The 10,705-nt window shown below is 46.3% G+C and overlaps 1 protein-coding gene across 2 annotated transcripts; it reads left to right on the top strand.

The window, feature by feature from the left end:
• The first annotated feature begins 3,303 nt into the window (after positions 1 to 3,303).
• Positions 3,304 to 6,389, top strand: LOC122927062 (ciliogenesis and planar polarity effector 2-like). 2 transcript variants are annotated; one of them, XM_044278626.1, is made up of 5 exons: positions 3,304 to 3,674; positions 5,102 to 5,254; positions 5,536 to 5,660; positions 5,768 to 5,904; positions 6,038 to 6,389. In XM_044278626.1, the coding sequence occupies exons 1-5, from the start codon at positions 3,557 to 3,559 to the stop codon at positions 6,306 to 6,308; spliced, it is 804 nt and encodes a 267-aa protein (XP_044134561.1). In that variant the 5' UTR covers positions 3,304 to 3,556; the 3' UTR covers positions 6,309 to 6,389. The 2 variants fall into 2 exon arrangements, with proteins under 2 accessions (XP_044134561.1, XP_044134562.1); XM_044278627.1 differs by lacking the exon at positions 5,102 to 5,254.
• Positions 6,390 to 10,705: the final 4,316 nt, after the last annotated feature.

The raw sequence follows: 10,705 nt of genomic DNA, 5'->3' as shown, positions 1-10,705 counted from the left end.
TGGTCCGGTGACTGTGGAGGCCAGGTCATCTGGCGCAGCACCCCATCACTCTCCTTCATGGTCAAATAGCCCTTACACAGCCTGCAGGTGTGTTTGGGGTCATTGTCCTGTTGAAAAATAAATGATGGTCCAACTAAACGCAAACCGGATGGAATAGCATGCCGCTGCAAGATGCTGTGGTAGCCATGCTGGTTCAGTATGGCCTTCAATTTTGAATAAATCCCCAACAGTGTCACCAGCAAAGCACCCCCACACCATCACACCTCCTCCTCCATGCTTCACGGTGGGAACCAGGCATGTAGAGTCCATCCGTTCACCTTTTCTGCGTCGCACAAAAACACGGTGGTTGGAACCAAAGATCTAAAATTTGGACTCATCAGAGCAAAGCACAGATTTCCACTGGTCTAATCTCCATTCCTTGTGTTCTTTAGCCCAAACAAGTCTCTTCTGCTTGTTGCCTGTCCTTAGCAGTGGTTTCCTAGCAGATATTCTACCATGAAGGCCTGATTCACACAGTCTCCTCTTAACAGTTGTTCTAGAGATGTGTCTGCTGCTAGAACTCTGTGTGGCATTGACCTGGTCTCTAATCTGAGCTGCTGTTAACCTGCGATTTCTGAGGCTGGTGACTCGGATGAACTTATCCTCCGCAGCAGAGGTGACTCTTGGTCTTCCTTTCCTGGGGCGGTCCGCATGTGAGCCAGTTTCTTTGTAGCGCTTGATGGTTTTTGTGACTGCACTTGGGGACACTTTCAAAGTTTTCCCAATTTTTCAGACTGACTGACCTTCATTTCTTAAAGTAATGATGGCCACTCGTTTTTCTTTACTTAGCTGCTTTTTTCTTGCCATAATACTTATTCTAGCAGTCTATTCAGTAGGACTATCAGCTGTGTATCCACCTGACTTCTCCACAACGCAACTGATGGTCCCAACCCCATTTATAAGGCAAGAAATCCCACTTATTAAACCTGACAGGGCACACCTGTGAAGTGAAAACCATTTCAGGTGACTACCTCTTGAAGCTCATCAAGAGAATGCCAAGAGTGTGCAAAGCAGTAATCAAAGCAAAAAGGTGGCTACTTTGAAGAACCTAGAATATGACATATTTTCAGTTGTTTCACACTTTTTTGTTATGTATATAATTCCACATGTGTTAATTCATAGTTTTGATGCCTTCAGTGTGAATCTACAATTTTCATAGTCATGAAAATAAAGAAAACTCTTTGAATGAGAAGGTGTGTCCAAACTTTCGGTCTGTACTGTACATGCACCTCATACACACTATGTACAGGTCACATACATGCACCTCATACACACTATGTACAGGTCACATACATGCACCTCATACACACTATGTACAGGTCACATACATGCACCTCATACACACTATGTACAGGTCACATACATGCACCTCATACACTATGTACAGGTCACATACATGCACCTCATACACACTATGTACAGGTCACATACATGCACCTCATACACACTATGTACAGGTCACATACATGCACCTCATACACACTATGTACAGGTCACATACATGCACCTCATACACACTATATACAGGCCACATACATGCACCTCATACACACTATATACAGGTCACATACATGCACCTCATACACTATGTACAGGTCACATACATGCACCTCATACACTATGTACAGGTCACATACATGCACCTCATACACTATGTACAGGTCACATACATGCACCTCATACACTATGTACAGGTCACATACATGCACCTCATACACTATTTACAGGTCACATACATGCACCTCATAGACACTATGTACAGGTCACATACATGCACCTCATAGACACTATGTACAGGTCACATACATGCACCTCATACACTATATACAGGTCACATACATGCACCTCATACACACAGGTCACATACATGCACCTCATACACTATGTACAGGTCACATACATGCACCTCATACACACTATACACAGGTCACATACATGCACCTCATACACACTATACACAGGTCACATACATGCACCTTATACACACTATGTACAGGTCACATACATGCACCTCATACACACTATACACAGGTCACATACATGCACCTTATACACACTATATAAAGGTCACATACATGCACCTCATACACACTATATACAGGTCACATACATGCACCTCATACACACAGGTCACATACATGCACCTCATACACACTATATACAGGTCACATACATGCACCTCATACACTATGTACAGGTCACATACATGCACCTCATACACACTATGTACAGGTCACATACATGCACCTCATACACACTATGTACAGGTCACATACATGCACCTCATACACTATGTACAGGTCACATACATGCACCTCATACACACTATATACAGGTCACATACATGCACCTCATACACACTATATACAGGTCACATACATGCACCTCATACACTATGTACAGGTCACATACATGCACCTCATACACACTATATACAGGTCACATACATGCACCTCATACACTATGTACAGGTCACATACATGCACCTCATACACACTATGTACAGGTCACATACATGCACCTCATACACTATACAGGTCACATACATGCACCTCATACACTATATACAGGTCACATACATGCACCTCATACACACTATACACAGGTCACATACATGCACCTCATACACACTATACACAGGTCACATACATGCACCTCATAGACACTATGTACAGGTCACATACATGCACCTCATACACACTATATACAGGTCACATACATGCACCTCATACACTATGTACAGGTCACATACATGCACCTCATACACACTATGTACAGGTCACATACATGCACCTCATACACACTATGTACAGGTCACATACATGCACCTCATACACTATGTACAGGTCACATACATGCACCTCATACACACTATATACAGGTCACATACATGCACCTCATACACACTATATACAGGTCACATACATGCACCTCATACACTATGTACAGGTCACATACATGCACCTCATACACACTATATACAGGTCACATACATGCACCTCATACACTATGTACAGGTCACATACATGCACCTCATACACACTATGTACAGGTCACATACATGCACCTCATACACTATGTACAGGTCACATACATGCACCTCATACACACTATGTACAGGTCACATACATGCACCTCATACACACTATGTACAGGTCACATACATGCACCTCATACACACTATATACAGGTCACATACATGCACCTCATACACTATGTACAGGTCACATACATGCACCTCATACACACTATATACAGGTCACATACATGCACCTCATACACACTATGTACAGGTCACATACATGCACCTCATACACACTATATACAGGTCTCGCGCACATCAGTATTAAACACAAAGACGTCTTAATAAATCGGGGTGGCGGCCATGACCACCTGTGCGTCACATGATTAACTGGACGGTTCTCCACAATCACGTGATCTGGTGCACTGCACCCTTGACGTCAGGACGCTGCGACAGTTCCCTGGTTGCAGTCGTTTTCCGGATGTTCGATCGGCTATGTATTCGGTCCCTGTCCCCAGACCGGGGACACTGATTATACCGGACTGGCTGCAGTCAAGTGACGGCCGGGACTATCTCACCTGCATCCTGCGCAAGAAGAAGAGGAGGACGTTCGGTAAATCAAGAACACCGGCTTCTTGCTGGTTTATCTGACATTACTCTCCGGTCTAATGTAGCCACACTGCCATCTGCTGGTGCGTGTGTGATATTACACCTCAGGTCTAGTATAGCCACACTGCCATCTGCTGGTCCGTGTGATACTACATCTCCGGTCTAGTATAGCTACACTGCCATCTGCTGGTCTGTCTGATATCACAACTTCGGTCTAGTGTAGGTACACTGCCATCTTCTGGTCTGTCTGATATCACAACTTCGGTCTAGTATAGCTATCCTCATGATCTTTATTATGTATTTTTATATCACATCGTTTTTTATACCACACTGTTCCGTCTAGCACATTTACGCTGCCCCTCCAATATTACAACTTGTGTCTGTTATTTTCATTATATCCATACTGCCATCTGCTGGTCCAATAGATATTAGGGCTCTTTCACACTTGCGTTGTTCTTTTCCGGCATAGAGTTCCGTCGTCGGGGCTCTATGTCGGAAGAATCCTGATCAGTTTTATCCTAATGCATTCTGAATGGAGAGAAATCCGTTCAGGATGCATCAGGATGTCTTCAGTTCCGGACCGGAACGTTTTTTGGCCGGAGAAAATACCACAGCATGCTGCGCTTTTTGCTCCGGCCAAAAATCCTGAACACTTGCCGCAAGGCCGGATCCGGAATAAATGCCCATTGAAAGGCATTAATCCGGATCCGGCCTTAAGCTAAACGTTGTTTCGGCGCATTGCCGGATCCGACGTTTAGCTTTTTCTGAATGGTTACCATGGCTGCCAGGACGCTAAAGTCCTAGCAGCCATGGTAAAGTGTAGTGGGGAGCGGGGGTGCAGCATACTTACCATCCGTGCGGCTCCCGGGGCGCTCCAGAGTGACGTCAGGGCACTCCACGCGCATGGATGACGTGATCGCATGGCACGTCATCCATGCGCATGGGGCGCTCTGACGTCATTCTGGAGCGCCCCGGGAGCCGCACGGACTGTAAGTATACCGCTCCCCCGCTCCTACTATGGCAACCAGGACTTTAATAGCGTCCTGGCTGCCATAGTAACACTGAATGCATTTTGAAGACGGATCCGTCTTCAAATGCTTTCAGTTCACTTGCGGTGTTACGGATCCGGCAGGCACTTCCGGCAAATGGAGTACACGACGGATCCGGACAACGCAAGTGTGAAAGAGCCCTTACAGAGTTTGTCTATTCTATCCACACTGCCCTCTGCTGGTCTTCCATCTGTTATTACATCACTTGTCTATTGTCATATCCGCACTGCCCTCTACTGAAGTATCTGATGACACAGCATTCTTCTATTGTCATAGCCACACTGCCCTCTGCTGGTCCATCTGATATTACATCTCTCATATATTATATTATGGCTGCATTTAGTGACCCTCATTTTGCTGTACTGTCCCGTATCCCCCACAGGGCTGCTCGAGAGGCCGTCTCTCCCCCCACAGCTTCCCGCAGATCTTGCCAGCTACAAAGTCTTTGTCTGTGGGAAAAGCGGTGTAGGAAAGACGTCCCTTATTGCTAAACTGTGCGGCTTGGAGGTTCCCACCATGCACCATGAAACCACAGGTGAGGTCCAGAGGATGCAGAAGGTGACTGATAATGCTGCATTATAGACCCCCCGTCAGATAGGAGAGTCTCCGTCTTTATCAGTACTTGGTGACTCCAGTTCAGCTGGTGTCCTTTGGAGAGTGATATCAGTCTCCTCCCCTGACTCACCAGAGGCTTAGGCTACTGCCACCATGCTTTATACTACAGCATAGCTCGTTCACCTGGTTGCTATGTATCAGTGCATTGTGGTGGGGAGGACAGGATGATTGTAAACTGTCAGTTATTTTCTCTCCACTCAGGAATCCAGACGTCCTGCCTGTTTTGGCCGGTGCGCCCCAGGGACAGTGCCCGCCCCATCATCTTCGCCTTCCAGTTCTGGGATTGTGGGGAGTCGGCGCTAAAGAAGTTTGATCACGTTTTGCCTGTAGGTACCGTCCATGCTGGATTGAGTCTTTGGAAATGACTGATTAGGAGATGATTGGGTTCTGCTCCTGCGCTGGCATTTGGATGATGTGAATTCTGCCTCCACAGGCCTGTAAGGAAAAAGCCGATGCCATCCTCTTCCTCTTCTCCTTCACTGATCGCTCCTCATTCGAGGATGTACCAGCCCTGATATCCCGGACCATGAGCCAAGAAGAGAACGCGGCACGCGTGGTGATTGGCACCAAGTATCCTTGCACAGAATCGGGTGCGGGCACAGACATAATTCATTCTCGCCCGTGGGTGTGTATATTTATTGCTTCCCCTTTAGGGACCTATCCGGAGTGCATCGATCCAGTTCATTCCTTAACCCACCACCAGATTGGACCAGTTCATGCACACAGACGTCACAGAGCAGGACATCAGGGACTTCCAGCAGACGTGGCAGCTGCCAGTCATGCGGGTGAGGAGCGTCAATGGTCCACGGCTCAGCGATGGTCGCAGCCTGGACGGAGGGGCAGAACTGGCGGATGCTGCTCCGGTGCTGAACGGGTTGGCTGAGGTCCTTTGGCACAGAGACCAGATCACTGCCGGACTGGTTGACATCGGAGAGTGTAGATCACAGGAGGAGACTAGTGACCAGCGGTCATGATCATCGCCCAGGTCATGTGACCCCTGCAAGATGACATATCATTAATTTATTGGTATTTAATAGATTAATTTATTTTACGTATTCTGTATTTTTGAGAATTATTATTGTCTGATAATGTAGAGGATATTTTCCAGGCCGCGTTCCTCGCTCTCACCTTAGTGTGTCTTCTGACGTGTGACGCAGTCCCAGGTAGTCGCGGTGGCTGATATCACCTCGGTCCATACACTCTGCAGCAATGTCCCCATTGATTTTACTGCCACCATATGACAAGGACTTGTCCGTGACAGAAGCCTCAGAGCTTTACTGCCTTGATTTTGGAATTGGCGGGCGTCGAAGTCTCCTGCCCTGCACCTGTTTAAGGCTGTGGGCCCCCGAAAGCTTTCCAAGCACAGGTCAGACCGATTGACTTGAATGGGGCTGAGCTGCAGCTAGGCCATGTGACCGATGTGCAGTGACGTCATATGGCCCAGGAAGAGGCCGCGGGCGCTCACAAAGTGCAGGCCTCTTCTAACAACTGGTCGGCGCTGGTCCCCATCGATCCGGAGGAAAGGTCATCCGTATAAATTCCCAGAAGCACTTTGCGTCTTTATGTCGCCTCCGTTTCTTGCTCCATCTTGTGCTGAATTCACACCTGGCAGATTCACAGAAATTGGAGCTGATTTTCAGTCTTAAAAATCCGCTGCTTGTGAATTAGGGATCGACCGATATAGATTTTTTAGAGCCGATACCGATAATCTGTGACCTTTCAGGCCGATAGCCGATGATTTATAACGATATTTTATATCTCATAATATATATTATATTAGTTGGTAGTCACTGAGATGGTGGAAATGTGCATTTGGCTCTAGTATTATATATATTATAAATGTACGGTAAATTATAAATTAATAAAGCCCTTAGTTTGTAGTCAATTTATAATTTACATTTATAATATACTAGTGCCAAATGCCAATTTCCACACCATCCCCCCTTCTCCCCCCTTTATTAACCCCTATTAGACCTCGGATCAGACTCTATTTAACCCCTATCAGACCTCAGATCAGACTCTATTTAACCCCTATCAGACCTCAGATCAGACTTTATTTAACCCCTATCAGACCTCAGGTCAGACTTTATTTAACCCCTATTAGACCTCAGATCAGACTTTAACCCTTATCAGACTTCAGATGAATAAAATAAAAACTACTCACCTCTCCTGCGCCGCGGCTCTTAATCTCCGGGTCCGGAGTCTGACTCCCCTGCCTTCTCCTGCCCGCGGTGCACTGTCACCTGACAACGGGCAGCGTCAGGTCATAGTGCGCGCACTACGTCCTGACTCTGTACGGGGTCAGGACTGTGCAGCGCGGGCCCCATCAAAGAAGACCAGGGAGGGTGAGTATCGGAAGCGCTTGCTGCGCTTCTTCCCTGCTTCCGGCACCCGATGCATACTAGTGAGTGCTTCCATAAGCGCTCACTAGTATTCGCTTTATACGCATTATCGGCATATCGGCAAGGTTAGATACCGATACCAATAATGTTCAAAATCCTTAATATTGGCCGATAATATCGGTACTTCCGATAATCGGTCGATCCCTATTATGAATATCCCCTTGTGGGGTACTATCTCTCCTTACAAAGAGCTCCTTAATCAGTATGAGGAGAGTTATAGGCCATACGTGATCCTCTGGAATACTGTGAAGAAGTGGATGCAAATGAGCTCTTGGCAAGATCTTCCTTTAATGTCACAAGATGTCAATGTTTGACCCTTTAAATAGGCCTTGAGACATGACTTGGATAATAAATAAGTCAGCATCTCATCTGCAGACAGCTGTTTCAGGGAGCATGTATGACCTACAAGTCTCCTCATACTGATTAAGGCTCTCTCTGTAAGGAGAGATAGTATCCCTGAAATCCTCACCTAGGCCTCTCATCCAGTTAAGCCAGTACTCTCTGCACTGATGAGGGGCAGTCACCCCGAGGTGCTGGCTTATTTATTATCCAAGTCATGTCTCAAGGCCTATTTAAAGGGTCGTACATTGACTTGTAGGATAGCTTCCTCACATCTGGTGGCATAAGAGGCGGAGCTTGCTAAGAGCTCATTTGCATCCCTTTCTTCCCAGAAATCCAGAGGAGCATGTATGGCCTATAAGTCTCCTCATGCCGATTAAGGTGCTCTCCCCAACGAGAGAATAGTAACCCCCAAATCCTGACCTAGGCCTCTCACCCAATAATAACTGCTCTGCACTGATGAGGGGAAATCACCCTGAAACAGCTGTCTGCAGATGAGATACTGGCTTGTTTATCATCCAAGTCATGTCTCAAGGCTTATTTAAAGTGTCGAACATTGACTTATAGGATGACTGCCTCACATCGAGTAGCATTTGAGGCAGAGCTTGCTAAGAGCTCATTTGCATCCCTTATCCCCTTGTGGTCATTTTCTGCTACCTAATCAGTATTTCAACATATGCACTGGGACCAGCACTGGGGTGAGGGGTCTCTGGGACCAGCATCGGAGTGAGGGGTCTCCTCACACTGTCATGGCTGATCGGAGACCCTCTACTTGCACTAGGGCTGGAGTGACAATTTTATATCTGTTGGCGCCATCAGGCGGTTTGGGGCAGCTGAGTTGGATTTTATTTGCCACCCTCCATTGTTTTCTCTCTCGTGCCATCGCCTTCCCCTACCCCACAGCTATAAATGACACCCAGACTAAACTATGCGTCTTTTTATGAAACACGGGTCCGCCTGCCGCCCTCCATCATAAGATTTGTGGCAGTCTTTACATCCTCCTCTATCCCGAGCGCAACACCTAAATCTGCCATAAAACTGAGCCGCATCTGGGGAGATTAGGAGGCTCAGATAAGTCTACAGGTTAAAGAACCCCGCCCAGATACCGGCCTCAGCTTGTTCTGTTCTCATCCCCTCCCCACCATTTTTATGGACCTGCCCTTCAGACTCCAGTTCTGTCATCGTATTCAGAATCACAGAATCATAGTCTTTAAATCATTGTATAGAAAAACCTAGCGGATCCCAGCTTCCATTACTGCGTCCAGAAGCTTTCCACACACAGCGAAGACGCGCGAATCTGCATTCAGTAGAGATCTTCTTGACTATTTCTTAGTGTCAGTCTTCACTGTCAATTTAGCATTTTCTTCATGAACCAGGAGGCTCAGGATGAGTGGAGTTGCATGTGCCAGGTAGTAAAGAACTGCAGAGTAAGGGATTATGGGATCTAATTTCTTCGCCTCAGCATTCCTCCTGCATCCCTCTTGGGTGACGTATTGTCAGTAACACATCATTAACCCTTCCCGTGACCCACATTGTAAATGCGATATATGACAGGCATCCGGACATATGTGGGTGAGGAGATCTGCGCTGCTTTGACCTGGTGTCATCAATAAACAATCTGTGCTGCTGTAAATATTCCGATATTTTTTGGGAACGTGCCTTCAGCTACTGTGACACGTGTGAAATAATCATATATGCAGTATTACTACGCGACCTCTCCCTGTGATGTGTCCCTGCACTCAGGACCTGGGGATCAATACAATCACATGTGATTCAGCCATTTATGGGGTGACTCAGGGTCCAGGGAGAGTTCTGTATCTGGCCGAGCAGCACAGACAACAACATTAAGCGTCCCATTATATGCAGAGTGATTATACCTCATCTGTCAGGTGACATCACATCTCAGACATCCAGCCGGGAATGTGCACACAATAATAATAATAATGTTATAAATCTATATATGGGTAAGTGTGTCACACACAGCCTGACAGCAAACATACAGGACAGGAGAAGTGGTACTGTGCAGTGTCCATATATACAGAATAAGAGCAGATACTGAGGATTACACCCAGTATACAGGACAGGAGAAGTGGTACTGTGCAGTGTCCGTATATACAGAATAAGGGCAGATACTGAGGATTACACCCAGTATACAGGACAGGAGAAGTGGTACTGTGCAGTGTTCATATATACAGGATAAGAGCAGATACTGAGGATTACACCCAGTATACAGGACAGGAGAAGTGGTACTGTGCAGTGCCCATATATACAGAATAAGGGCAGATACTGAGGATTACACCCAGTATACAGGACAGGAGAAGTGGTACTGTGCAGTGTCCATATATACAGGATAAGAGCAGATACTGAGGATTACACCCCGTATACAGGACAGGAGAAGTGGTACTGTGCAGTGTCCATATATACAGGATAAGAGCAGATACTGAGGATTACACCCAGTATACAGGAGAGGAGAAGTGGTACTGTGCAGTGTCCATATATACAGAATAAGAGCAGATACTGAGGAACTCTTTTTAATTTTATACAAAAATACTAAAAATTTGCCATAAAATTTCCAAACAATATATAAAACAAGTATATACACTTACCCTACTGGCCCAGCTCCATGCATA

This window comes from Bufo gargarizans, chromosome 2, assembly GCF_014858855.1.
Source record: "Bufo gargarizans isolate SCDJY-AF-19 chromosome 2, ASM1485885v1, whole genome shotgun sequence".
Classification (NCBI taxonomy): Eukaryota; Metazoa; Chordata; class Amphibia; order Anura; family Bufonidae; genus Bufo; species Bufo gargarizans.
The sequence above is the reverse complement of the archived record's forward strand: the minus strand, read 5'-3'. Positions and strand labels throughout refer to the sequence as shown.

Coding starts and splice junctions, on each gene's coding strand:
- LOC122927062 (XM_044278626.1), top strand. CDS start 3,557: ATGTATTCGGTCCCTGTCCCCAGACCGGGGACACTGATTATACCGGAC. Junction 3,675..5,101: donor GAAGAAGAGGAGGACGTTCG/GTAAATCAAGAA, acceptor TATCCCCCACAG/GGCTGCTCGAGAGGCCGTCT. Junction 5,255..5,535: donor CATGCACCATGAAACCACAG/GTGAGGTCCAGA, acceptor CTCTCCACTCAG/GAATCCAGACGTCCTGCCTG.